The sequence below is a fragment of the Pipra filicauda genome, unplaced genomic scaffold (assembly GCF_003945595.2).
Source record: "Pipra filicauda isolate LSUMZ 115617 unplaced genomic scaffold, ASM394559v2 scaffold25_size4600443_pilon, whole genome shotgun sequence".
In the NCBI taxonomy this organism is placed as follows: Eukaryota; Metazoa; Chordata; class Aves; order Passeriformes; family Pipridae; genus Pipra; species Pipra filicauda.
This window is the reverse complement of record NW_024104376.1, coordinates 2,277,326-2,303,536: the sequence shown is the minus strand read 5'-3', so window position 1 is coordinate 2,303,536 and position 26,211 is coordinate 2,277,326. Positions and strand designations below refer to the sequence as shown.

The following is a 26,211-nucleotide window of genomic DNA, read 5'->3' as shown; positions in this document are numbered from 1 at the left end:
TATGTGACTTATTTATAGTTGTTTTAGCCTAAAACTCAATAAAGTCAACCTTTTCCTTCTGGCAGTGACCTCTAATACTGTAGCGGAGGTGAACCCTTGACTCCATTGCTGCTCCCGGGGCTCTTGGATGAGGCAGTGGTGCCCCTTTGCTTTCAGCCATGCAAAACTTTTGGTTAAAGCAGAGTAGAGAGACATGAACATATGGGCATGAGAAACATATTTTTGCAGTCCCTTATCTCCTGTTAGGAAGTGACTGGTGAGAAGCAGCATTTTAATCATCTTTTTTGTAGAAGTTGGGCCCAGGGGGTGGCCACATCAGGGATTAAGAGTTTTGTTTGTTAAGTAGCCCTGATTACTTTCGAGGGATGGCCTTGTGCTATTCACACAAATAATATAAACTGAGTGGAAAAAAATATGTGATGGAAAAAATAGAAATGCTGAGACAGTTACTACAGCAAGTACAGCTGCAAGTCCTCAGCATTTGTGTAAATCAGAAGGGCAGCACACATGTACCAAAGAACCTGGGCAAATTTATTTTACTGTGACATGTTGTAGTATGACAGCTCTTCCACAGCTGTGCTTTATTTGAAGCTTGAGATCTCTGTGGAGATTAGGAATGTTCAGTTGAATCATTTTAAGGCCTAGTTTCAATCCAGCTGCTAAGGATGGTAACTGTTGTAAGGAAAAACAACTGTGTGATGTACTGGGACTGGCGCTGTTTAACATCTTTGTCGGTGACATGGACAGTGGGATCGAGTGCACCCTCAGCAGGTTTGATGACAACACCCAGCTGTGTGGTACAGTCAACATGCTGGAGGGGAGAAATGCCATACAGAGGGACCTGTACAGTCCTGAGAGATGAGACTATGTGAATTGGGGAGACCTTACTGCACTGTCAGCAGTTAAAGGGTGACAAGAGAGCCGGAGAGGGACTTCTGACAAGACAAGGGGGAATAGCTTCAAACTGAAAGATGACAGGATTAGATTAGCTATAAGTAAGAAATTTTTTACTGTGAGTATAGTGAGACACTGAACAGGTTGTCCAGAGAAGCTGTGGATGGCCATCCCTGGAAGTGTTCCAAGGCCAGGCTGGATGGAGCCCTGAGCAACTTGGTGTACTGGAAGGTGTCAGTGCCCATGGCAGGGGGGTTGGAACCAGATGATCTGTAATGTCCCTTCCAGCCCAAACTATTCTGTGATTCTGTGTGCAACAGACAGATACAGGCTTGGAGTGGAAAGGGCATCTCTGTCCTCGCTTTCCCACATGTGCTGTGTTGCACTGGCATGTCCCTTATATGACGGTCTTCAGGGCAACTATTTAAAACCTACCAAATAGACCCATCTTCCCCTTTCCCCAGAAGCGTGAAATGAGATCATTTGCAGCTTTTGTTCCCACTTTTTTTTCTTTCCTTGAAGGTTTTGCCACCAAGGCATTTGGACCATAGCTGGCTGTGCTAATTTCTTACCCCGAACTGCCTCCCAACAACCTGCTTGCTCAGACAGTAGGTTTGCATACACTGAAATTCCTTGCCTTTTCTAAGCAGCTGCTGTGTCTTTCTGTAAACATCTCAGAGGGGGAGGGATTGACATGCAGTGAAGGCTGAAAGATGGTGCAGGAAGGAGAACCATTGCGTGCCTGCCTAAACACTGGGGTTCAAGCAGCAGGACATAGCTGGGAACATACTTATTCACAAGTAGTTTATTTTTTAGGGACATGTGCTTTCTTAATCCAGATACTCTTGTGTGAGTGTTAACAATTTGTACAACTGCTGAACATTTGCTGAGTAAGTGTGTACGAGGCTGGCTTATTCTGTGACATACCCACGGCAAAGATTTTTAATGTCTTTTAAGAGTACTCCCTTCTGGACCTGGCAGGACGCCAAGTGCTGCACAGTAGGGTTTGCGAGGTTGTAAGTGGGGAAGGACTTGTGCAGTGCTGCATGAAACACAATTGACTGAACAAATGTTGGAGGACTAGAAGTCTGTGTAATTACATGCTTGGTACTGGTTAATACTTAACAGAGGGTCAGATTTGGTAGAGTTTGCTCCTTCCTTCCTCATTCTGAGTGTGCATGAGCTGTACCAAAATCTTTGTTATAAAATACCTAAAAAAGTTGGGTTTTGACTTTTTTTTTTTTTTTTTTTTTTTTTTTTTTTTTTTTTTTTTTTTTTTTTTTTTTTTTTTTTTTTTTTTTTTTTAAGTACAGAAGTTGCAACAGTTGATGCTGTTTACAGATATACAGGAATACTCCATCTTCTGCTTCACAGCCTATGTGTTTTCAGCTTCTGAAAACCATTTTTGAGGTTCATGGTCTACCCAGAGACAGTGTGGTCTTGAAGATAAGCAGAAAGCAGTACATGGCAGAGAGCAGAATAGGAACTGTATCTAAAAAGACTTTTTGGTCTACTTTGGAGCGTGCAAAAAAGATGCGTACAGAGAGGTTTGAGTTAGTACCATAAAGAGGCATTAGAGTAGCCTCTTTAGGCTGCATATAGAAATGCATTTCCCTCTTCAAGTGTATGTTTTCAATTTGAAAATTATGTCTATCTTGATACTGTAAGGTGCTGAGTTTGATGGGATCTGTGCTGACCTTTAAGGACATTGATTGACTTCTTCCTGCTGGGCTGTGAGATACCTTGGATGCTGAGATGTTTGGAAGGATTGGAGACAAAATGTCTGGTAGCTTTGTGGTTAAGACCATATTAGCTTTCATCTTCAAAGTACTCTCTGTGTGACTTAGCTCCAAAGAACGGCTCCCATTTGACAGAAAAGCAAACTATGGTTGCAGTTTTAGTGACTTCTACTCCCTTCCCCTAGGACAAGAAGGAATTGAGTGCATCCAGAGGATGGAGTTAATGAGGGGATGTTTTTTAAGCTCCCAGTAGTTTCTTTCCTCACATACACACCACTTCGTTTTTACTGATTAAGGTGTCTTGTTGGTCACCCCCTGCAATGACCCAGTATTTGCTGGCGGAAGAGATGACATCTGCAAATGTCTCAAGTGTCTTGAACTCCAATCTTGTAGCCGAAACTACAAGCCATCTCAGATTTTGGTGGAGAAGTCTGACTGGAGTATCTTAACCGTAAGCTAGTTGATCGTGAAGAATTTGAGACTTTTTTTTTTTTGCCACAAAAGTCAAATGTGTGCTTTATAGTGTCTCTGAAGCCCTTTGTGGAGTGGTGTGGGATTTTTTGTTGATAAAGCTGTATTTGTGATGAGATGCCTCCTAATGAAATCATTCATGAGCAAACCTCATGGATGCTCCTTGCCCATGAGCAAACCAGGTGTCTAATTTGGAGCTTGGAAGGGATTATTTGTCTTCTCCTGAGTGAAATGGAGAGAAAGTAGCCTGCACCAGGCTACTTTACTGTCTGTCAAGAGGCAAAGTTCATTAAGCATTAAAAACTTGGGTACCTGCTTACTGCCTTTTTCCCAGTGAAATACTTTTGTGGTCATCTCAAATGCTTGTCAGTACTTTGGGTCCTGGAGATTGTTATGAGTGCTTGTGTGATGGAGATTGTGTCAAGTGAATGCTCAGAAATTATGGTTTCTGCTTGCTTGGGAAGAAGTGATGAGACCCCAGTGGTGTTGATGACATGACCAACACAGGGCCGTTGGCTTGAGGCTGTCCTGTGTAGGTATTAACTTGAATGACTGCCTCCCAATATTTTAATTATCTTAATTTTGATCCAGCTGAAATATTGTGGGTTTAGAAAATAGCTGCTGAGAATGTACAGTGGCCACTTAATGATTGAGTGGATGAAAGGCAGTATTGATGAGTCTCTGAGGAGAAATCTGCTATTCAGGCTTGCAAACTTGTTCAGACCTGCAGGGAAGAATGTGGAACTAAATGCTTCCTCTGGAAGACTGCTTAATGTCCAACTCTTTTAATGTGGCATGGGATAAAACGTCTCTAGAAGCTGTGGCTAGTTGTTTCCCACCGCCCCCCTCTGCCTTGTGAATAACTTCCTATGTTTAGAGAGGGAGAGACTGTATGTTTATGCATGATGTATTTTCTCACAGTATGAGTATAACTTTTGTTTGTTAATTACCCAATCTTGGATTTAAACCATGAAGTGGCTGCTTTGGAGCTGAGTTTCTTCATATTACGATCCATGAAATTGAACTGTGGACGGTACAGATTTGACGTGGTCCCTATTGACAGAGAAGGAGGCTCATGAGTTGGGTGGTAAGCCAGCATGAGTTTTCACAGGTCCTTGCTGCATTACAGATTGAAGTCACAACCGTGGGGCAGCTGGTATCCTTCACTGGGGATGTTTAAATATGGGCTAGCAGAGTGCAGGTGTTATTATAATACAAATTAAAGACTCCAGAGCTCTGACAACAGAATGGTACCAGACTTCAGTTCCCTCCTCCTTTAAATGATTAGCGAGGTCTAATAACTACCTGTGTTCTTGTGAAGCAGTGCTGCATTTCAATGCACAGGGAATTGGGCATTCTTTAGAGTTCTTGAGATGGTTTGGAAATGTAGAAAGAACTGGTATTTATGTGTTGTTGTTTTGGTTTTTTTCCACAGTGGGGTGAATACCCTTTCGTGGACTTTCCTGACTGGATTTTAGTCTCGATTTTCTCAGGATATCATGCTATTTATCTGGATTTTTTTTTCATGCCCTAATGTACTGTTTAGACTAAAAACTAAGCAGTTTTGAAAATCCTAAACAAGTGGTTCTGTGATACATAGAAGAAATAGCCAGCTGACAGGTTTTTTTTTAATAGCCTAGGAGATGTCTTCAGTAGTGTTTTTGTTGCATAATTTTCAATGTTGTGATAATATATCACCTTGGAAAGCAAAGTTTGGCATGCCTATCTTTACTGTACATGCTGAGGGAAATGCATTTCTAATCCTGCAGAACAAGTGGCAGAAATAATGGAAGTAGATGTATGAATACAAGACTTCAGTTTTAATTACCCCTGCTGTCTTTCCCGAAGGGTAGTTACTGGTTAAATGGCACTCTGATCTTTGACATGCTTTTACTTTCACCTGCATGCACTGTAATCTCTCAAACTCTTGAGTTTGTACCTGTCTGCTCCTCCTCCATTCAGTAATGTGTGCCTTCAGCTCTCACTGTGAAATCCTGTGAAGTTCATGTCTTGTCTTTTGCTGATGCTGAGTTTTCATTCCTAGCCCAGCAAGGGTTTAGCACGAGTTGAGAGTCCCTTTTGCTGATGGAACTAAGCTCAAACTTCCCCTGTGCACCTGCAGTACCTTTAGCATAGAAAGACAGATGGGACTTAGCAGTCAGATGGTCCATTTCCTTGCCGCTTAGGAGTATTCCTGTAAGGTCTCTATATGAATGTGTTACTCTACCTGAAAGTCTTCCAGTGAAAGGAAGCTCTAGATCTTTCAGAGTTGCCTGTTATCTCGTCTTATAGTTGAATGGACTGTCCAATCTGAAGCTTCTCTGCTGCAAGTAAAACTGATTATTTCTTGTCCTGCAGCACTGGAAAACAGATGATGGACAACCATCAGGCTAGGGGATGCTCTTGAAATCAGTATTGGAACTTTGCTGCTTGAGTTCTGGTTTTGAATGTAGGAAATAGGGATTTGATAGGGTAGATTTAGATTGGAGAGGAAAAATTTTTTTACTGTGAGGGTGATGAGACAGTGAAACAGGTTGCCCAGAGAAGTTGTGGATTCTCCATCACTGGAAGTGTTCGTGTTCAGTGTGGATGGGGCTTACTTGTAGTGAAAGATGGCCCTGTCCATGACAGGGCGATTGGTCTAGATGTTCTGTCTAGATGAGTTAGAAATGTCTTTTCTAACTCAAGCCATTCTGTGATTCTCTGTATTTGAAATGAGGTGAGTGAAACCAAAGAAGTAATGGAGTAGGTTTTGTGTGCACCTCTGTGTCTTCATAACAAGAGTGAAGTCTCTCCTGCCAGCAAAATTTCTGTTTCAGTCTGTTGAAAGATTTAAGACCACTCTGGTGAGTGATTGGGAAATGGATGCAGCTTAGAAGCATTCATGAGATAGGCTCTTGGTGTTTTTCAGTCTAAAAAGAGGCAAAGCCAACAAGCAGAATTTTTTGGATGGAGAAGAGCAATGATGAACTTCAGGCAAGATGATGTTTGTTAATTCTGTGCTCACGTGTGTGTTGCAAAAGCTTTTGTGACTTGTTAAAGGTCTAGGCAGTCTATTAATCATGGACTTGGCTAAATGGGTGGATTGCACAGAGTGGCATATTAGTGTTTGGTAGCACTTTGTAACTCTTGCAGTTACGGCTGGCCAAGTGCCCTTTCCCCCAGTTGACTACTGGTTCTTCTAGAAAAGAGGAAGAACTTCCAGTGCGAGATGTTACCTGAGAAGGGAACTTCTGATTGTCAACCATTGTATCATCTGGTGTGTTGAGACATCTGTGGCCAGAACCCCCTTTTTTTTTTTCCTTAATCTGTTATTGTTTTCCTGTCCCACTCCCCTCCACTTTTTTCCTGGTTTTGCCTGTTGAAGGACTCCTGGAAAAGTGATAGTCTCTATGTTGAAATCGTATTTGCCTATCCAGGACATTCTTTGTGTGTAACATCTGTGACTTTGTGTGGTGTCTAGCACAATAGCGTCTCTTTGCTACTTGGAGGTAGTGTAGTGAATGCCACAGAAATGAGACATTCATAATAATCTGTGTGATTCTGTTATCTGGTAAAACTATAAAAAGAAATCTTTTGTTTTCAGCATAATTTTCTTTGGAGGGGTAGGAGGAAGCAGAAGCCAAGTTACAATTTTTGTTCCAAAATTAGATGTATGGCATTTGGATGTGTTACTAGGGTGTGAAGCTCTATAACAGCACTGTGTGTTTAGGACTCAACTTTTTAGCTTGTCATAGCTGGACGACTACACTGAGGTGGAGAAGTCCTAACTGCGTAGCCTGTGTAGGGTTTTTTTCCCATTTTATTGAAGTCCACATGTAGTCATTGTTAGTGCTTTTCTGGAAGGCATACAGCTCTTGCTTTGATAACCTGTGAGATGAAACCAAGGCACTGCTTGCCTGGTTCTTTTTTCTCCTGCCTCTCTAGCTGAAATAGCCAAAAGTAGATTCTGAATTTGCTTTACTGTGGAGCAGCTCTCTGTCTCTTTCCCCCTGCCCCAAAAGTTTAGGCGGGTTGTTGCTGTGAACAAGATGCCAGACTGTTGCTGCTGCTTTTGTACTTGATGTACCTGCAAGAGCTGATAATAGCTCTGAAAACCCTTTCTGATAAATGAAAGCACTTAAAAGAACTCTGTCAAGGGTTTTTTGAAGATGTGATGCATTTCATCTGTGGGAATTGGGGTGCATGGAAATAAATTAATAAAGTAAGTGTCTTTTTGCTTAATGGAAAGACAAGAATTGTAACTTCTTGGTGGAAGGAGTGACAGAACATTTTAAAGCTGTCAAAGGCTAGTAATACTCAAGTTGTAATCTTAAATAAATACAACAATCTGGATTCCTATTCTTGCCATTAGATGTAATCAATAACAGTTTCAGTAAATATGATCCTTTGCTGCAAATCTAACTCTTCCTTTATTGAGAAATCCTTGAGTTTGTCATCTGGGTCTCTTCTCACTCCTACTGCAGGATTGCTGACCTGAAAAGAGGGAAAAACTATGTCCCGTTAGCGTCTTGTACAGTTGTTTTTGTGTAGGGTGGCTGTGCTGGTTCCCAAAAAAAAAAAATAAATTCCACCCAAGGTTTTAGTTCTTCTTGCAAAGCTGCATTTTGGTGAACATTGCCTGTTCTTTCCTGGTCTCATGGGCTGACCTTGGCCAGCTGCTCTTTATCTCTTCCTCCTCAACATGATGGGGAGGGAAATAATATGAAAAAGCTCATGGATTGAGACAAAGACAAGGCAATCACTTACTAGTTACTGTCACGAGCAAACCAGACTGAACCGGGAAAGATTAAATTTTTTGCCAATTCAAATAGATTTCAGTGGTGAGGAAGACTGACAAAAATTAACGCATCTGCCCATGTTCATGGGTCTGGATGGGATTTCAGTGGATGGTGATGGTCCTCCCCCTTCCCCTGTGGCAGTCCAGGAGCTGTGGGTTTGGAGGACGCCATCAGGCCGAGTGCTGTCGGGTCCGAGTGTTGGTGTCTGGCACCTGTGGGTGATTTGCCAGCTCAGCCTGGTGCCTTTCAGACACTTGCTGTCCCTGAGGGGAAGTTGTTTCATGTCCCTAATTGCGGACTGGCTACCTGAGCGACAGGCACGAGGCACCAGTTTGTTTCTCAGCCCTGAGGCGGAAAGGTGTTCCCTGCCTGTGTTCAGCTGAGATTAGCTGGAGGTGGGCCCTGGGATCAGGTGACTAATCACCTATAAACCCACTAATTAAGCAATGGTGTAGGATAATGGCATGTTAGGGCTTACTGGTGACATACCTCGCTGGGCGGGCTGGTGGGCTGCCGAGCCCCACTGAGCAGCTCCAGGCGCCCTGACGCCATGGAGTGCCATACAGCAATAGGATGCACCCATTCCATGAAGGATACATCAACTTTCTTCATTCAGTGGTGAAGAAATAATTGGGCACAGTTACGGGGGAAATAGTCCTCAGATTAATCCATTAACAATTTTCAAGATTATTGAAACAAACCTTCACTGTAATCTATCTCTGGTTTAACCCACGAGAAGCTAAACAGGGGTTTGTGACCCAAAATCCTGCTGCAGCTCTTCTCCAAGCGGGGCTGGAGCTGGGGGAGGCCTCCTGCTTTCAAAGGTAATGCCAGGCCTTAGTAACCCTGGCATTTAAAGGGGGCAAAATTGATTTCTTTTATCAGCTGGCTGAAATCAGAAATTGTAGAGGAAGCAGAGAGAACTCCAGGAGAGGCAGCATTTAAAAAGACTGTGGTGTTATTCTTCAAAAGTGGCTTTATGTTGCAAAAGGATTTATTGTATGAAGACGTTGAATTCCATCTGCTGTTTCTTTGTGTTTAAATTGAGAAAGTAACACACATTAAATGAAGGATGAAGTTTTGTGGCTCTTTCAGTGTGTGTTTTCCACCACTGTTAACATTTCTCTTGATGCCTCTTTGACAAAGGCAAGAACTAATTGCTGCAAACGCAGAAGTGAGACATGGAATGACAACTGGGTTGCTGTGTTCCAAGGTGGCACATGAAGAGGTCTTGGAGAAGGAGTCGCTGCCCAGGGCACTTGAAGCTGTGCAGATTTACAGCACTAGTTTGATTCCTGTCATCTCTTTGGTTTGCCCCTACAAGCATCACTAAATGGCTTCTTCCTTCCTAGGTGCGTGCTGGAGGTGCGATAAACCTCCACTTATTTGGTCTTGTGAAGTGGTAGATGGTGTGCATTTCTGCTGTAGGTAGGAGTAAAGGGGTTTCAGCAGGGATGTGATGGTGGAAGTGTTCTTTGGAAAAGCTCAAAGGGATGACAGTTTATGTGCATGACTTCAGTTGTGTGTTCCTGAGGGAGAGATGAGCTTGCGGATGTGGATCCAGCATGGAAAAGTAAAAGGGAGTTCTTCTGGAACCCACATAAAATAAATGCCTCTTAATTTTCAGCAGAGTTTAATAGAGAGAATTTGGAATTGCAAACAGACCAAGATGTGGCAAGCTGAGCAGATAATGCAGAAATTCATTGCTGGTGTAAGACTGCTGAAAGGTTTTCTTTAAAAATTGAAAAACAAACAAAAAAAGAACCCTAGCAAAATCCACCACCCCAAGTATTAATTCACTGACATTAAAAAACGCAAAAAGCTCCATTTTTCTACTGTTCAAAATGAGATCAAGTGCCCTTGGCCAGTATAGCAGAGCCAAGGTGAAGGCACTGCATTCATTTCAACTAAACAAATATAGCGAACTATTTGATCAAGTGAGCTGTTATAGTTTATTTGAGCAGGCTTAGCTTGAAGAGAACAGCATTTTTAAAGGCAAGGACTAAATAGTGGAAATGCTTGACGACTTTTCCCATTTTGCTTGCTTTGTGACTAGGCTGAGCACAAAAAAAAAAAAAAAGGGTTTTTTATTGCTGAGCTGTGTTTTGATAGGAGTGTGTCTTAAGCTTCCCAGGGAAGCAGCTACAGGCCGGGCTGGTGTCAATCTCCTGCATGCCATCAGGAGTGTTTAGCTGGATAATACAGAGACGAGACGGAAACATAATCAGGCTGCTTTGGTATCCTCTGCTTGCCGGCTTGCGTTTTGCTGGAGAATCCAGTAAAGCCTCGGGCCCTGCTGTTATTTGTCAGGGCTCTTAGGGCTCCTGGCATACACATGCATAATGCATACATGGAGTGCAGGCGACATTGAGAGGCCGGGTTCAGAGCAGGGGATTGCAGTAAGACTAATAGGTTTAAGGAAATAGTGGTTTTTTCCCCTCTTTCAAATAATTGGTGGGTTTATTTCATTTTTAAAATGTCTGACAGTTTTTGCTTATCAAGGCACTTTATATTCTAGGTCTTGCCACCCAGATAACTGCTATTTTCCCTTTCCCCATCTGCATCTCCCATTGGCTCCATCGTGTGTAGGTATAGCAAGGTTTTATGAACATCTGTTTGCTTTGTTTGGTTTTACACCACCCCCCACCCCCCCCCCCCCCCCCCGCCCCCGATTTTGTTTCGTTTTGGGTTTTTTTCATTTTCTTTTAGCAAAAAACCCACAAGCCTTGCTGAAAAATATGTAGAGTACCAGTAAGGCCTCCCAGCAAGTGTCTGGGAGGTGCCTTGCTGGGGTGTACTGAGGAGCTGGAATCTCCCAGCTTTTGGGGAAGGGGTCTGTCTTTACCCTACACAAAAAATGGCCTCTCATGGCAGTGTGGGCAATGGATTTTTGTTTACTTATGAAAAGCAGACCAGTTTATGGGGGTGGATTAAGTTTGTTACAAGCAAGTGCACTTGCTTGCAACCTCTTCCAGTCGGAGCTGGGGTAAGGTTAACCTTGAGGACCTGCCTTATCTGGGTTTTATTGTGTTGTTGTTCTGGTAACAGCAAGTCTTACACCTTTATTAAAGGAGGCAGGGATATTTTGTTTTACTCTCTAGACTCCAATCAAAGGGAAATTTTGAGGTTTCTTTTTACCACAGTTTCTGCTGTTAGTAGAAAATTTGTACTTGCTCTGCATGTTAACCCAAGTTAACCATTTTCTGGTCTAAAAAAACATTTATTTTTTTAACTTTGAAAAATAAAGATCAGAACTTGCAAGAACATGTGGTGTCCGTATTCTAAAAAAAAACAACTCTGGCCTTTTAACACAGTTTTAAAAAATGGGGAAAGTTTTACAGGAAACTTGAGGTCAGGAAAAATTAAACCTTCTTAAACACTTTGCATACACTCAATGCCACGCTGCTTTATCAGCTTCAGTTCAGAAATTGTCTCCAAGGTCATTCAGGACTGTTTTGGAATCAGGTCTTGCAGTGACAAGGCAGCTGTTGGGAAAGTTTGTTGTCTTGTGCTGTCATGTGCCTATTCTGTGTTTGATTGCTGAGTTACTTTGGGGCAGCGTTCGAGGTCGTTTCTTGGTCAAGCCAAACTTTTATTGTACAGGCTTTTGAAAAATGATTTTATTTTTTAAAAAGAGGATGGGAACCTGGTGAAAACACAGATAATCGGTTGGTAGAGAAGAACAACTGTGGTCCTGCCATTGATTTTGGGAGCTTCTGTGTACATGTTGTTGCAATATCCTAGCACCCCCTTCTAATGGATTTGGTTTTGCTGTATCCATCCAAAGTAAGGCATTTCTTTTTGCTGCTTCTTTTTGCCCAGTGTTTCTATTTGGAAACTCTCTAAAGCCTCATCAGAGGACCTGCAGTTTCATCTGGACTCAGAACCAGTTGACATCTCATTGCTTGGAACTGGTGTCTAAGGATGTGAGAGAGAACTTTCTGGGAAAACTTATTTTGGTGTTAGTGGATAAGGATTTAGCACAGTCTTGGTTGTTGCTTTATATCTAGTTTCATTTGATCTGTAGTATCCAAACCAGAATGCTCAAAATAGGTATTCATTGTTGTGTTTTGTTTTTCTTGCAGGGAAGTTACCCAGTGTGGGAAGATTTTATAAATAAAGCTGGGAAACTGCAGTCTCAGCTTCGGTAAGTTTTGTGTTACAGAGTCAAGATCCCCTACAGTTCCTTGCATGTGCAAACATTAAGATTAAATGCAGCTTTTGCCAGGATAATTTGCTAGTAAAATTGTGCATATTTCATAGTCAACACCCATGCATGTAATTTTTCATACATTACTACTGGTGTTTTAATGTATTTATGAAAATTCATAATCTACCAGCAGCTGTACATAATAAACACAAAATGAGCTAAATTTCATGGATTTTGATGGAAAACTGGAAAGATAGTTTATTGTTGTTTAGTGAGCATACATTTGGAGTTAACCCTATGTTGCTCTTATTATTAGTGTAGAATACAGAGGGGTTATATTAGAAGAGGGTTTAAAATACTAAAAAATCTTTGGCAGTCTTAACAGCACTTTCTTCTGCCTTAAAATTGAAGGGAATTCCTTTGCTGGATCATGTATTGATGATGATTAAAACTTAGGTTATTGGGCTATACTTTGAAAACAGCATTCTGGATTACTTAATAAGTGCCATTAGTATCACACTCAGAACAATTCTGCTATCTCTAGAATTCATTCACTTGTAAAGTTGGTTTTTGCTAATCTGAATACAAGTTCCAATTCTTCACAACTCTCCCCAAACCACAATATTCACTTCAGTGTTTTTTTCCCAGCAGCAGGAACAGGTTGTTGGCAGTCTGGTTTGTGGTTCTGTGTTGTGTTAATGAACTGCTCCTGAAGAAGCTAGAGTTTAGCCTCACTTGCCCTAAATGGCTGGAGTATGTTGTTCTACCACACTGTGCCTAAAGTGCCACACTTGCACGTGGTTTATCCTTTTCCAGCAATTATGTCACATTGAGGATGGAAGATGCAGAGGAAGGAGAGAAAGAAGAGAAATGGAGAACTTTCCTAGCCTTTTGGTACTCTTTAGAAACAGGCCTTCTGGGGTGGCATGAGGGATAGTTTTGTGTATTTCCCAGTCCTGTGCTGTTGCATTCAATCAATGCAGTGCTACAGGAACATGCAGATAGGCGGCTTGAAAGCCTGTGTTCGAGGATTTGCTGTTTGTTTCTAGCAAATGTGAGCCTTTTGCCTCTGTTTCATTTCTGTGTGCTTTGATAAAGGACAGCAGATGTCATCTGAGCTGGAGCCAGGTCTTCCTGGATCTTGTTACTGGAGAAATGGAACTTTGTTATTAGCAATATAATTAATAATTAACAACATGGTACATGAATAACAGCGTGACCCACAAGTTTGGAAGATGAACTCAAACACTGCTAAAGAAAATCCCGGAAAAGGTTATCTGGTTTCAGGGCTCAATATTGCTAGCTAGCTGTCGGGGGTTTTCTTGCCCTCCCTTTAATCTCCTGGGCATGTGGAGAGTCCTTATGCATTTGGTTGGTCCTTTCACGCCTGGGGTGTTTTTTTCTGTGTGTGTTCAAATCTTTTGTGCTGTCAGTAGGCCATTTACTACGCTGCCAGTTATGTCCGCTGTATCTTGAGCATATTTGGAGTGAGACTCGCATAAAATCTGACCTAATTAAGCAGTCCTGCGGTCTTTCTGGCCAAGGATCAGCTTCCCTGCAGGTCTGCCAGGTTTTTTGAGGCTAGGAAGGAGTTCTTGAAACAAAATGAAGTTGGTAGTCCCCATTCTGGATTTTGCTTGGAAAGGCTGACTGATGCCATCAGGAGAGAAAATCAGAGTTACTGTTAGAAAACATGCGCGGAAAGAGAACCACGAGGTAACTGTGGAGAGGGCACAGTTGTGCTTTACCTGTAGAGCCCTGGCCTACTTCCACTTTAATTGGGTTGAGCAGACTATAAACCATCAGAAATCTGGACTGACCTGAGGTGTTCAGGGCTCTGGGGCCTGCTTATCTAGAGCAAATGTGTTTGGAAAATTGTAACTCACGTTTGCTGTTCACTTGAACATATGCGTGGTCTGTGTGCGCTTTCCAGATGTGGAGGGAGATTGGGCTAGTGGGGTTGACACTGGATTGTGAAGTCTCTGGGATTGCTGGTGTACCTCTCAGGAGCAGTCCTGTTTAGAGGAGCACTGGAACAGAAAGGGGTTTTGTTTGTTTATTTAGGGGGATTGGTGTTTTTATGGTTGTTTTGTTTTTGTTTTTTTTTCCCTTGAAGTGGAGATTCTTTTCCCACTTTTCCATTTGCCCAAGAACTCCAGACTAGTCTGATTTCCAAGAAGTCACTATTTTTTTTCAAGGGATGCTCATGCTCCCTAGATGAAAAACTCAGGAAATTGTTTGGCCAGGGTCCTAGATAAAAGGAAGTTCCTGCATGTTTATTCTTAAATATACATGTTCCTTGAAATAGCAGTGGCTGTAATTTGTACACTAATGGGTGCAGTATAATGTGTGTTAGATTTGTTTTTCATGTTTGACTGCTTAATATTAGTTCATCAGAGGAAATCAGCTAGAAGAAGGATGGCTGTGCTCTTTTGAAACAGCACCTGTCCTGTGCAATTCTCAGCATGGAATTAGCGTGACTGCCTCCAAGTCCATAGTGCTAACACAAAGCGAGGAAGGGATTAAGAAATGAAGGAGGGAAAAGGCTAAATTCAGATATAAAAGAGGATACTTTTTGTGGCCTCTGCAAGTTCACAGTGTTATTCTTTATAAGCCTAAATGTTTTTGGCAGTAATTAAATAGGCATCAATGAGACACTGCTAATGTTTTGTTATCTGTATGCATTTCAGGACTACAGTAGTAGCAGCTGCTGCCTTTTTGGATGCCTTTCAGAAAGTGGCTGACATGGCTACTAATACACGTGGTAAGCAGATGTGTCAATATTGAGTTTAACAGAATGCTGTGTGGTTTATACCATTTGTTGTAATAAAAAAAAAGTCTTAACTTGTTACATTGACAAGCAGATCTGTGAGACATCTGTTAGATGGACTTGCACTTCGCTAAACGACACGTGAAAAAGGAAGTTGTCTTTTCTTTAGAGAAAAAAAATTGCTGGAAACCTGTAATTTAAGTGTGTCATCAATCATGTGAACACTTCTTAATTACCATTTGAATTATACGTTGATGAATAATATTTTAGAAAGCAAGATTTACTGAAATCTGTATTCACTGATGCTTCTGTACCTTGTGTAAATGTAAAAAGCTTGATACTCAGCTGGTATAAATAAGTGTAGGGTTGCTGGAGACAGAGCAGAGCAGATACCAGCTGATCCTATGGCCTTTGGGGTCTGCCAGTAATGATGACAGTGGCCTGTACTTATGTCTTCGAGGAAAATCTTGGCTTGTCATTCCCCTTTAGGTCTGACATTACAAGTCAAAATTAATTTTCCTGGGCTGTGGACTTCTCTGGGTAGCAATCTAAGCTTGTTAGTGAGTATGGAGAGCCGAAGTAGTGCAGCTGGCTTTCCTTCCAGACTGCTGAGTTGGAAGGAGACAAAAGGCTGGCTCTCTCTGATGTTGGATGCCCAGTGACCAAGGCATCGCATGCAGATGTCCCTGCAGCAGTAGGGCATTGCCCATGGTCACTGGGTCCCTGAACTATTGCTGAAGAGTAAATCCAAAGTGCATAGAGCACTGCTGAGTGAGCGGCTTTTGGTCACCTCTAACCATAGAGGTTTTGTAACATTTTTTTTAAAGTCCCAATGTGCCCTTGGACATTCGATTTGGAGAGGGAGAAAGTAATGTTGCTGATGTGAAGAGTGTGCATTTGCATTAGCAGAGTTCAAGCTCAGCCAGACTTGTGTTTCCCTTCACTTCTGGCTAACAGGAGTGGTAGCAGCTGCTGGAGCCAGTATCAAGCCATAGAATGACAAGAAGGAAGAATATTTTTTTCCTGTCTAAAGCTAATATTTACATTCTGATAAGAAGTTCCTCATTATATGCGTACCTTCTGTAAATTATGGGTAATCTACTCATGTAAAATAATAAACATGACAGAAAGTGGAATAAACTCAGGATGAGACCCAAGGCAGAATTCACTTTGATTTCTAATGTGTCTTTCCTTCAAGCATGTTCTCTTCTATTTCTTCTCTCTTCCTCTGGGGGAAACAAAGTAAACTACCAAAAATCCTTGGGATTTGTCTTCTAGCTGTGCTGGCAGGCTTATAGAACTTGCATTGAGATACCAGAATGACTGAAACTTTCCCATTCTCAAACAGAAATGACTTGTGCGGGTTTTTGAAGGGTATTTTACACTTTCTGCTGTGTTATTTGGACCCTGTCCAACAAGTGTCGTGTCTTGTCTCTTATCTCTTTGAACACATCCTTTACAAAAGGAGCTCTGTGAATCCAGGCATGCCAAATTTGTATAGCTCCTCTGTTCTGTCTTCTGCCTTCTCTGACTGAAAGGATAGAAGGGAATTTTGTTTTTATTTTTAGAAAGTGATGTTCTGGGCAATGAATCAAAACTCCGAGTTAGCTGGTGGTTCTGATCTGCCTCCCAACCCAACTTCCATTTGTGCCCATTCAAGTATATCTCTGAGGTTGCACGTTGGTTCTTTAAGAAATACAGCTCCTTCTACGTTGCTGTGGACAGAGATGAACACCTGGCCTTGTTAAAGGTGGTGGCAAAGCTCTCTATGACTTACTAGGACACAATTGCTTAAAAAATGTATTTTGCTGTAAGTATAAAGATTTACATTCCAAACCCAAAATACAACACACTTAGTTGTTTTTTTTTTCTCTGATGTGGGGATTTTAATGGGTTCTCAGGTTTCCCTTTTAGGAGTTACCTACTTTGAAGAATTCTTCATTAAATTTTGCCTCTTACTTACCCAGTTTATAAAACCATGTATTTGATTGTCTAATCAAACACCTGGCTATGCTTCACACTGTTTAGAGGGTTAACAGATAAACCAAAGTTTGCAGTTAACAGATTAACCAAAGTCAGCAAAGTTCATGTTCAGTTTTTGGGGATATATGAGACTTGTGTAGCAGTTCCCATGACAAAGGAAGGGAGGTTGGTGTATTTTAAATCTGAGGCTGGTTTATCATTGCATGAGCCAAATGCTTCTTCTGGGAACTAACTGTATATAAAAATGCTGGAGCAGGCACCTGTTTCAGAGGGACAGTGTTAGTTTGTGTAGGATGAAATGGAACTTTGTAGGATGACTGAAGTGTCGTGAAGCTGGGTGCTGCCTTTAATTTGTAATTGCTGATAGCTTTACAGAAAATGGCCTGTTATTTTAAGACCCACTCATCTAGCTGATGAAAGCATTTTATCAGTCAGCAGAAGCACTCTCTGGCTACTCTTTAATCTGTTTGCATCAGCATTAGCTTTGAAAGATGAAAAAGTATTTACGTGGATGTACATGTCCACACGCATACAAGGGGAGACAATTTCCTTTGCAGTCACCGAGTGTTCAAGAATGAGAGCTTATTTCCATCAATGCCATTCCTTGTTCCAGATGATCTCTTTGCCTTGTACCATTACTGCTGTTCCCAGGCATCCTCTTTTCCCTTTTGGTGCATCGTTCTTTCCATGTCATTTACTTCCTTCTAATTCTGCAATGGTAACAAAGTTAATCTTAACATTCCCTTTTGGAGCTCAAATAGAAGGCATAATTGGAGCTCTGCCTATGGTAAGGCCATGGTTGGATGAGTTGGATAACCTGTATTTTGCTGTATTTTCTTCACATTGTAGCTTCTGAAGTAGGAGAAGACCTGAATGTCAAGTACCTGGTGTTTTGTGGTGACTCAGTACGCAAATTAATTTCCCAAGCAGCTCATTTCAGCTTTTGCTTCCTTCTTCACTGCCACTCCATTTAAATGTGTGTCAACCCAAAGTTTAGTCTCTCCTTTTTCCTCAGTTCAGTTCCCTCAGTTCAATGCTTTTTGATTTTTGCCTGACCAGGAAAAACACTGGAAAAGTAGTTCTGATGTGTGGATCACCAAAATGTTGTATTTCTGTGGGTCTGGTCATCTGAAAAATATCATTTGAATGGAGGAGGTTGTCAAGTCATGTTGCTAATTCTGTAATAATGCTGTATAGCAGTGTGTGCTGGTTTTTTGCTGGTACTAGAGATTTTTGAAAGCAGAATTCCTTCTGATATTTTGACTTTTGAACTCTGACAAGGTAGACACATCTATGTAGCAGTTTGTGTTATTCAAGGAACAACTGTTTGGCATATAGCCTGGCAGAACTCTAGTCTGCAATGGAATCTGTATTATTTCTCACTGTGATTATTAAAGAGAATAGTCATAAAATATTAAATGAAGTAGGTACTTCAGGATACCTTTAAATCCGTAGTATGCCTTAAATAATCTAATAATAACCGTTAAATACCTTAAAAGTGAAGTTTCCTTTTGGGGAGATGTGAGCTCATGAGTTTTAGTTCAGGCTTTTCTTATATGGCTTATGTCTTTCAGTATTTGAAATGTTGAATGTTTTTATCTGCATCAATTCTAACTGAAGCATGGAAGAGGTTTAAGTCTAATTTAATTTAATATCTGTTTACCTGATATTTTGTGCATTAAAAATTTATTCTCTTATGAAAGCAAGAACTGTGCATTCCAAATATAAACATATATCACATATAAACATACTGTAAGTTGGGTTTGAACAGATGTAAAAGGACGTGTGTAAACTACTTTGCTTTTTGAATACTGTTATTCTACCTCTACTGCATTTGAATGTCCTTTGTAGGTAAGTGCTAGAATTCAGGAACTTGAAAAAGTAGGTGTGAAAATTAATTCTCCTCCTTGTGTAATGAGGGAGATTAATCTGAAGACATGCACACGTCTTCTGTATCCCCTTAATACACCATCAGCAGCTTCCGTGGAAAAAAGCCTGCCCCAGTCTTGCCTACCTACATCTGCACAGGTGTAAATTAAAATTTATGGAAAGATGATCTAAAAGCTTTGATTTACCCAAGCTTAAAATTGATCTTCAAAGTGAGATTGTTAATGAGGCAGCTGATACCCAGTCCTGTGGTTTTTTGTTTTTCCTTCATATTGAAGGGTTTTGCATATATATAGGTGTGTTTGATATTAGGAGATTAGTTAAATCACTTCAAGATACGTTTCACTTTATCACAAGGCTTTCTTTGGCCAGTTGGATTCCATAGATTGTAGTGCTTGTAATGTTTGAAGTTTCTTCTTGGCAAGTCATCTTGGCAAGTGCTACTAAAGGTATGTTTTCCGTGCCTTTGGTAATTCTGACATCTCTCGTGCTGGTTGGTTCTCTTTACATTTTCCATCTCTTTCATTTTGCACATCTGAGAGGACTTTAAGGATTTTATGGCTACTGACAAGAGTTGCAGGAAATTCCAGTTGAGAGGGAGGGAAGCACTGTGGATGGTCAGCCAGCTACCAAGGCACACTGAGTAGACCTGGAAGCAAAACTCAGCCGAAGTCTGCATGGCACGCAGCAGTGACAGGGTACCAAAACCAGCATAGTTGTTTTAATGGTACCCTTTTGAGGGGCAGGATATATCAGTTTGGAAGAAGTGCTGTGTTAAAGTGCCTGTACTTTTTTCACGCTTCATTAAACTATATCAGCACGCAAAAATGTAAGCATGGTTTGACACTTTTACTTACAAAAATAAACTTGATTGAGATCTGTGAGTGTCTGCCTCAGGTGGCTCTTGTACTGCACTGTTCTGACTGCTCTTCATGTTTAATAACACTGCTTAAAATAGTACCTTTGCTGCAGATCTGTGTTCCTGGGCAGACTCTGCATCCGCGTTGCTCTTGGTATTGTGTGAGTACACCTGCAGGTTGTCCTCACTCTGGTGTTCCATTGTTATTTTGGCCAGGATCTGTATGGTATGTATTGAAGTGGTTCTCCAAGGTGACAAGCTGCGCAAAGTGTCATAGGGCTTTAGATAACATCTGTTATCTTGTTATCTTTCAAGTAAGTGTGCTTAGGCCTTCTGAACCACTGTCTCACTCACTGCAAATATGGCACAGTGTAACCCAAGGGATAAATCCTTGGTGACACGGCAAAATCTTATGGGCAGTACTGGAAGGTGGCTTAGTTTCTTTATTTTAATAAAAAAAAAAATTAAAGAGAAAACAGAAATGGAGACTAGGGAGGGGAAAGACACCACAATCTATAGCAGTAGACCTAAAAGCTGTGCAACATTTTTGAAATAAATTCCTTTGCTCCTGGCTATGGACTGGGGAGTTGTGATGATGATCTGTGCCTAATTTCAGAGTGAAAACAAAGTTGGGCACAACAGGAAAGGGGCTCTCATTGTCCAATTCCTTTGTTTTTCTGACTCCTCTTTAATTTCAGATGCTCATACTCAAATAACAAAACCTTTGTTTGAGCTTCCTGTCAGTTAAGATAAGACTTGGTAATAAGTGCTTATTCCTCCTATGGAGTCTTTGAAGTATAATAATACAGTCCAGGCTTTTTCTTTTTGGATTTTCATGTATAAAATAATCAGGAAGAAAATTATTTAAATGAACCATTCAGTCTTCCATTATACTTTCATGAAGATGATGCAAAACACAGGGCCAATTCGGAATTGTTGGCAGATAATTTTGAAGCTGGATGCATATTACACATCTGTTGATTGTTGGGACTTGGATATGCTGCTTTAGAAGTGCTAAAACTACAAAACACATATAGAAGGGCAGTGCTGTGTTACTTGCTGTTTCCATGTTCCTGTCTTTCTTTAGACAATTAGCAAATGTCAGTCCATGTCTTTAAGCAAGTGTCACCCTGAGAACTCTGCTGCTGATGTGAGCCCATTTGGCTGGAGCAGTCAGAATGGGATGAACATTTTATATGCCCAAGCACACAAGAAGTGGTTTGGTGATTAATGACTAAATTTTGTATTTAGGGGGTTGAAAGGGGTGCTCCAGAGGTGAAGCATTGTCATTACCCTTTCTTTGGGTGAATGCAGGCATTGCAGCATAAAGAGATATTATTTTTTCTTGAGGTCAAGATGAAATCTAGCTCAGGCTCGTTGATAACATTTCTGCTGCTTTGTCCCTACCTAAGGAGAGGTATTCAGGGCAATAGACAAAAATAATGGCTATAATAACTTACGTAGTCAGCTGCTCCTTGGTATGGTGCACAGACAGACACAGGAGTGGAGTTTGTATTTGCCCTTCAGCCCAGTAATTTTTGAGCTTAAGGTGCTTTGCTAAGAGACTGAAGTGTTGTTAGGAAGGGGATAATGCTCCCAGGTGATTGTGTATGCTAAACCAAAACAGAAAACTTGAATGCGAGACAGACTTCTGTGAAGGAGAGAAAGATAACGATGAGTGGAGAAGAAGTGAATATTCTTCTTTAATGCTTTGTCCAAGGAGTTGAAAAGTGTGTCAAGAAGGAGTGGCTGGCCTCTTTTTCCGTGACTGAATGTAAGTCTGCTCGCTATTTGAATCTGAAATCTTTGGGAGTGTGGGGAGGGGGTGCAGCTCAGAATTAATTTTTTGTACATTTAGTCATAGTTCTTTAGGCAGCTTTGTTGCTTTTAGGAGGATAGAATATTAGGTCCTGGTTTCTCTGCAGGCTTGGGATGGATGGATTGATTGTTGTTGCCAGCTACATGATGACTTTATATCTCTGTGGCATCTTCACTAGGAGCACCTACGCTTCAGTAACTAAATACTGGTTTTGAAGTTGCAAAGAGTTTTCTCAGTCTTGGCAACAGAACCAAACTTCCGATGTCTTAAACATCCAGTTTGGGAAGTAATGGGGATAAATCATAAATGGCTCTGAGGATTTCCTTCAGATAATATATTAGGTTAGAATCAAAGATGTAAAAGCATCCTTTTGATGATGGGATGTGGATTTGAAAGTGGAGGCTGAGGTTTTGGTTGGCGGTTGGTTTTCCCAGTGTAGCATGTGTTCCTGGGGTGGGAGATCCCCTTTCAGGCTAATTCAGTCAGCCTTTTGATGTGATAAATTACTAGTTGGCACATAGCAACAATCCTATAGTAACCACAACAAGAGAGTTGTTGCAGCTTTTATTTATTTATTTTTAGTCTGTCACCAGTTGGATAGCAAAGGTAGCTGAAGATCTGTTTCCATTGGGTTTTATTTAGTATCTTTTTGCCTTAAGACAGAGAGGGAAGTTCTGTGTTGTGTGGGAGGAGAATTAATATATCAGTTCAGACTAAGCCAGTTTTCTGGGAAGTAGGGTAGTGCTCCTTGCTTAGTGGACCTTGCCCATAGCAAACAAGTTGCTGAACCTTCTGCAGGCTTATCCTTTGGGCCTCACAGCTGTCTGGAAATGTGGGTTCAAAGCTTGTCCTTTTGTTGGCCACCTCAGTGATGGCTTCTAAGAAGACATAATAAGTTGGTGAAGGATCAGATTGGTTGCTGTCAGCTGGCTTCATGCAAACTCACCAGACCTCTAGGGAGGTGTGTGTGGACCTGACTAGAGTCCAGCAGTTCCCTGAACCTTGCTGCACCTCAAGTCCACAGGTCCTTAAACCACTTGCGAAGTTCCTGCAAATTGCAAGACAACTTGTGCAAAGGCTGTGGTATAAAATGTGCGGTTTGACTTAGGGTGTCTTCTCCAACTCCCTAAGTCTATTCTTACCGTAGCTGGACAGAAGTTAGGTTTGTTTCTAATGACATAAGAGCTATACAAAAAGTGAAATTACAAGCTCCAGCAGACTAATTGAGAGTGGAGTGTCCAGAACAAGGAACTCTGTCTAATCATTAGCAAAAGCATTAACAAAAGTCATTTTCAGAAGCAGCAGTGACAATTGCATTGTCTAACAGGGTGTTTTGCTCTCCATAATGCAGGCTTGTCTCCCAGAATGCTCTTCCAACGCATTTTCGGAGGTGTCAGGAGCATAGGTCGTATGTGTTCACCCTGTGTGTGTCCATGCAAACTAGCATTCTACTGCCAGGTGATTTACTTGGTGATATGATTCATCTCATGTTTGCGTACCTGCTGCTTCCTGGGAAGCAGTGCATGTTCATGGTAATAAATGAGAATAATGAGGTCTTGCTTAAAAATAGACCAGCTTCCTTCATGTTCTTGTCCTTCTGTTTGCTTGATGATTTGTTGGGTGTTGCCAGCACAAATGTTTGTCCCTGTTGCTGTGCAAGCTGTTCACCCCTTCCCTCCTCCCTTCATTTAGTTTTCTTCAGTGAAGCAGCTTCCTGCTCTTTTCTTCCCGTGTTGATGTAGCCAGACTTGCACTCTTCAGGCTTACGGGGTCAGTTAGAGAGGTGAGGAAGAGTCCCGCTGGTTCTTGAATTTCAATAGAAAATGATCATCTGCTTGGGACAAGAAGTATATTGTGCTGTGTGTCTTCCTCTTCCACTCCCATGCGTGATGGAGTCCAACCTGTAGAACTGCTTCTGAAAAGTTAAAATAATTACCTCACTCTTTCACTTCAGGGCTGAGAGTCCTCCCTCTTGTCTTTGTGCTTTCTACAGCAGTTTTTTTTCTACAAATTAATCTGTGACCTGCCCTCCATTCGGGTTGGTGTTTTTGGACAGGGTGGAGAAGGAAAGGAAGATGGGCTGTTTCTAAAAGAGCCCTGGGTTGTGACCTGACAATACTTCCTTAAAATGTTTGGACTCTGTGTTCTTACATACGTGCTTAAATCTTTCTGCTGCTTTGCAGTTGGTGCTTTTTTTGTTGTTTTCATTTGGGCTTCTTACATGTAAAAATGAGTACGCTTTCTAATCCAATGAAGCCATTGAAAAATGCTACCACCTTTCCAGCAGCCACCCCAACTCAGGCTTTGTAGAAACCACTTCAAAACTGAGAGCAGTGGCAATTGTGTGCGTGGGCACGTTCATCTGCAGCGTGGTGGTGTCACGGGGTAGAAGAGGTCTGGGTTTGTACAGTCAGCCCCTGCAATTCTTGTGAAATTCTCCTCTCCTGCAGCATTTATTACTATGTAAAATTGAAATCTGCATGATTTCCTGCTGTGAGAGCCTGTGCCAAGGGACTGGTTTCTATAGTAACTACTATCAAGGAGCTGGCTGGGACTTCACTTCAGAGCTGTATTTGAGCGTATTTTGCAGTTCAGTACAACCCCGTACGAGTATTTGACGGATAGCAAACAAGAAGTCAAGGGGTGTGGCTGCCATTACTACAGTAGTAGTGTCGTGCACCTCGGCATGTACACTGAGGGCATAAAAATAGGTGTTTTGCAAAATGGAGTTGGAGGTGAGGTGGGAAGATGTCTTTTTTTTCCTCTTTCACCATCCCCCTCCCTCAGTAGAGCTGCGAAATAGAAACACTCGAGGATACACCCATGAGTGTTTGTTCTGGAGTCACTTCAGCCTCCAAAGTGAAGCATAATCCTGGAAACGGGGTCCATTTTCTCACAAGAGTGACAGCCATTGCTATTGCCACTGTTCTGTTTTAAGCAAAGCTAGTGTTTGTTCTGCTGAGCATGATAAATATCACTGCTAATGCAGTTTCATCTGCAGGACCACCTTCTACCCTTACTTAAGACCAGACACACCTGCTAAATGTATTTGTTTTTGCAGGGTTAAGCAGGGAAGGGGTTGGAGAGCATTGAAGCTTGGCTTGTATAGACTGTAGGCTTTCAGGGTGCCAGGCAATATGGAGAGCCTGGTTTGCACCATTTGCAGGTAGTCCCAAAAGGCATGGTGGGTCAGGTGTATGAAAATGAAACTGAATCTGAAACTGAAACATTTAGGGTCCCTTTCAAAGTAAAACTACCATCCTGTGATGGAGGCGAGGAAGGACTGCAGAACAGTGCTTTCTTGTCAGGAGAAGTCCTCTCAGTACAGAAATTGGACTTAGGCAGGCCAATAGTTTGGTCTATTTCCCCCCCCCCCCAGTAGTTCTCCAGAATTGTATTGAGGCCAGGCTTGATCTCTGAAGCAAACTTGTAGTATTGATGAAGTAGTCTGAACTATGAAGATGTCTTCGTGTATGACTTAAGGTCAGTTTTCCTACCTGTGCTAGAAAAAGAGATGTGTTTGAGCATGTGCTCCCCCATTTGTCTCCCAAGTCACCTCCTGCCCCAGAAGCCAGGCATCTCTGAGGAGGGAGTGAAGTTGCATGTCCCGTGCACCTGTAGACATGGACACGTGTATGCACTCACCTGGGGAAGCAAGGAGTGCTGTTTGCTCAGCCAGCTCAAGGAGAGCCTTTACTTGGCCACCCCAAGAGCAGCCTCTTACTCATTTGGTATTTTGGATGCTGGAGAGGGCTGAGGAAGGAGACTCTAGAGAGGAAGAAGTGGATGGTAGACAAAGAGGAACTGTGTGTGTTGTGCTGGGAATATTTAGGGACCTCTGGTATATATTCATGAATAAATGAGACTTTTTTTAAAAAAAAATCTGTTCGGGTCATCTTTTATAGTCACCATTTACGTATGCAAGACCATGGTAAAAGTATTACAGTGATTTAAAAAAACTCCAATAAATTACTGGATTAAGCCATTTGCGTCAAGAGAGGAATGATGCATTTGAATAATCTGAGATAGTTTGGCACTGAGATATTTCCAGATGAACAGTTTGAGAAGCAGCATTGGAGACTATCATTCAAGAATATAATGACTCGTTGCTGAGAAATCATCTTCCTCTTTGTACTTATGCAGAAGTAAAAAATCTCCCTGTCTTGGAACCGGGTACTAAGCAGAGTGCTGAAATGAGGTCTTAGAATAAAAATTTGTTATATTTAAATAATATAGTGATGCAAGTCTGGAACACTGAGTTGCTATAAATAAATTAAGTCCAGAGTACATTTAGTAAATGCTTAAAGTGCATATTGTGATGGATTATCCCTGTTTTTAATGCTTGTTCATTTTTTGCTAGTTTGCAAAATCACTGGAGTCCAATAGAGCACATTTCTGTTGGATGCTGTTGTGAATGTGTATCTATTTTAAATCTAGGTTATCTGGCATGGAGAATAGCAGCTCTGGGTGAGTGTTAGTCACTTTGGTTCAAAGGTAAAGAGTTCATATGTAGTTCTTCTGGAGCTACTGCAGAGGCAGGAGCCTTGGTTATGAACATAGTCAAGGGAATGTTTGAGCTATTAAGCTGAAATTTAGCTTGCTGCCGGGGAAATGAGTGCTGTCACTGAGTATGTACCGTGATGCAAAGCCCTCCCCAGACTGTTCAGTTCAAATGCACCATGTGCACTCAGGATGGATAATTGATTTAGATGAACAGATTTTAATCTTCATTGTAAACTTGAGGCTGGCCTCACTTGGAGTTACGAACTCTTGTGTTTCTCAAGCTGTACTTTCACAAGGGTTTTAGCTGTTCTTTCTGAAGTGGCTGTTTTCAGAGACTCTTTGTTCTTCACAACGT

The 26,211-nt window shown here is 41.5% G+C and overlaps 1 protein-coding gene across 11 annotated transcripts in view; it reads left to right on the top strand.

Annotated features, from left to right (window-relative positions):
- Nucleotides 1–26,211, top strand: part of MTSS1 (MTSS I-BAR domain containing 1) — a 126,433-nt gene that overhangs the window by 5,107 nt on the left and 95,115 nt on the right. For all 11 annotated transcript variants that reach the window (XM_039382157.1, XM_039382152.1, XM_039382149.1 and 8 more), the window contains 2 exons: nucleotides 11,971–12,032; nucleotides 14,726–14,799. In XM_039382157.1, the coding sequence (XP_039238091.1) occupies nucleotides 11,971–12,032; nucleotides 14,726–14,799 (136 nt within the window). The remainder of the gene's footprint in view (nucleotides 1–11,970; nucleotides 12,033–14,725; nucleotides 14,800–26,211) is intronic.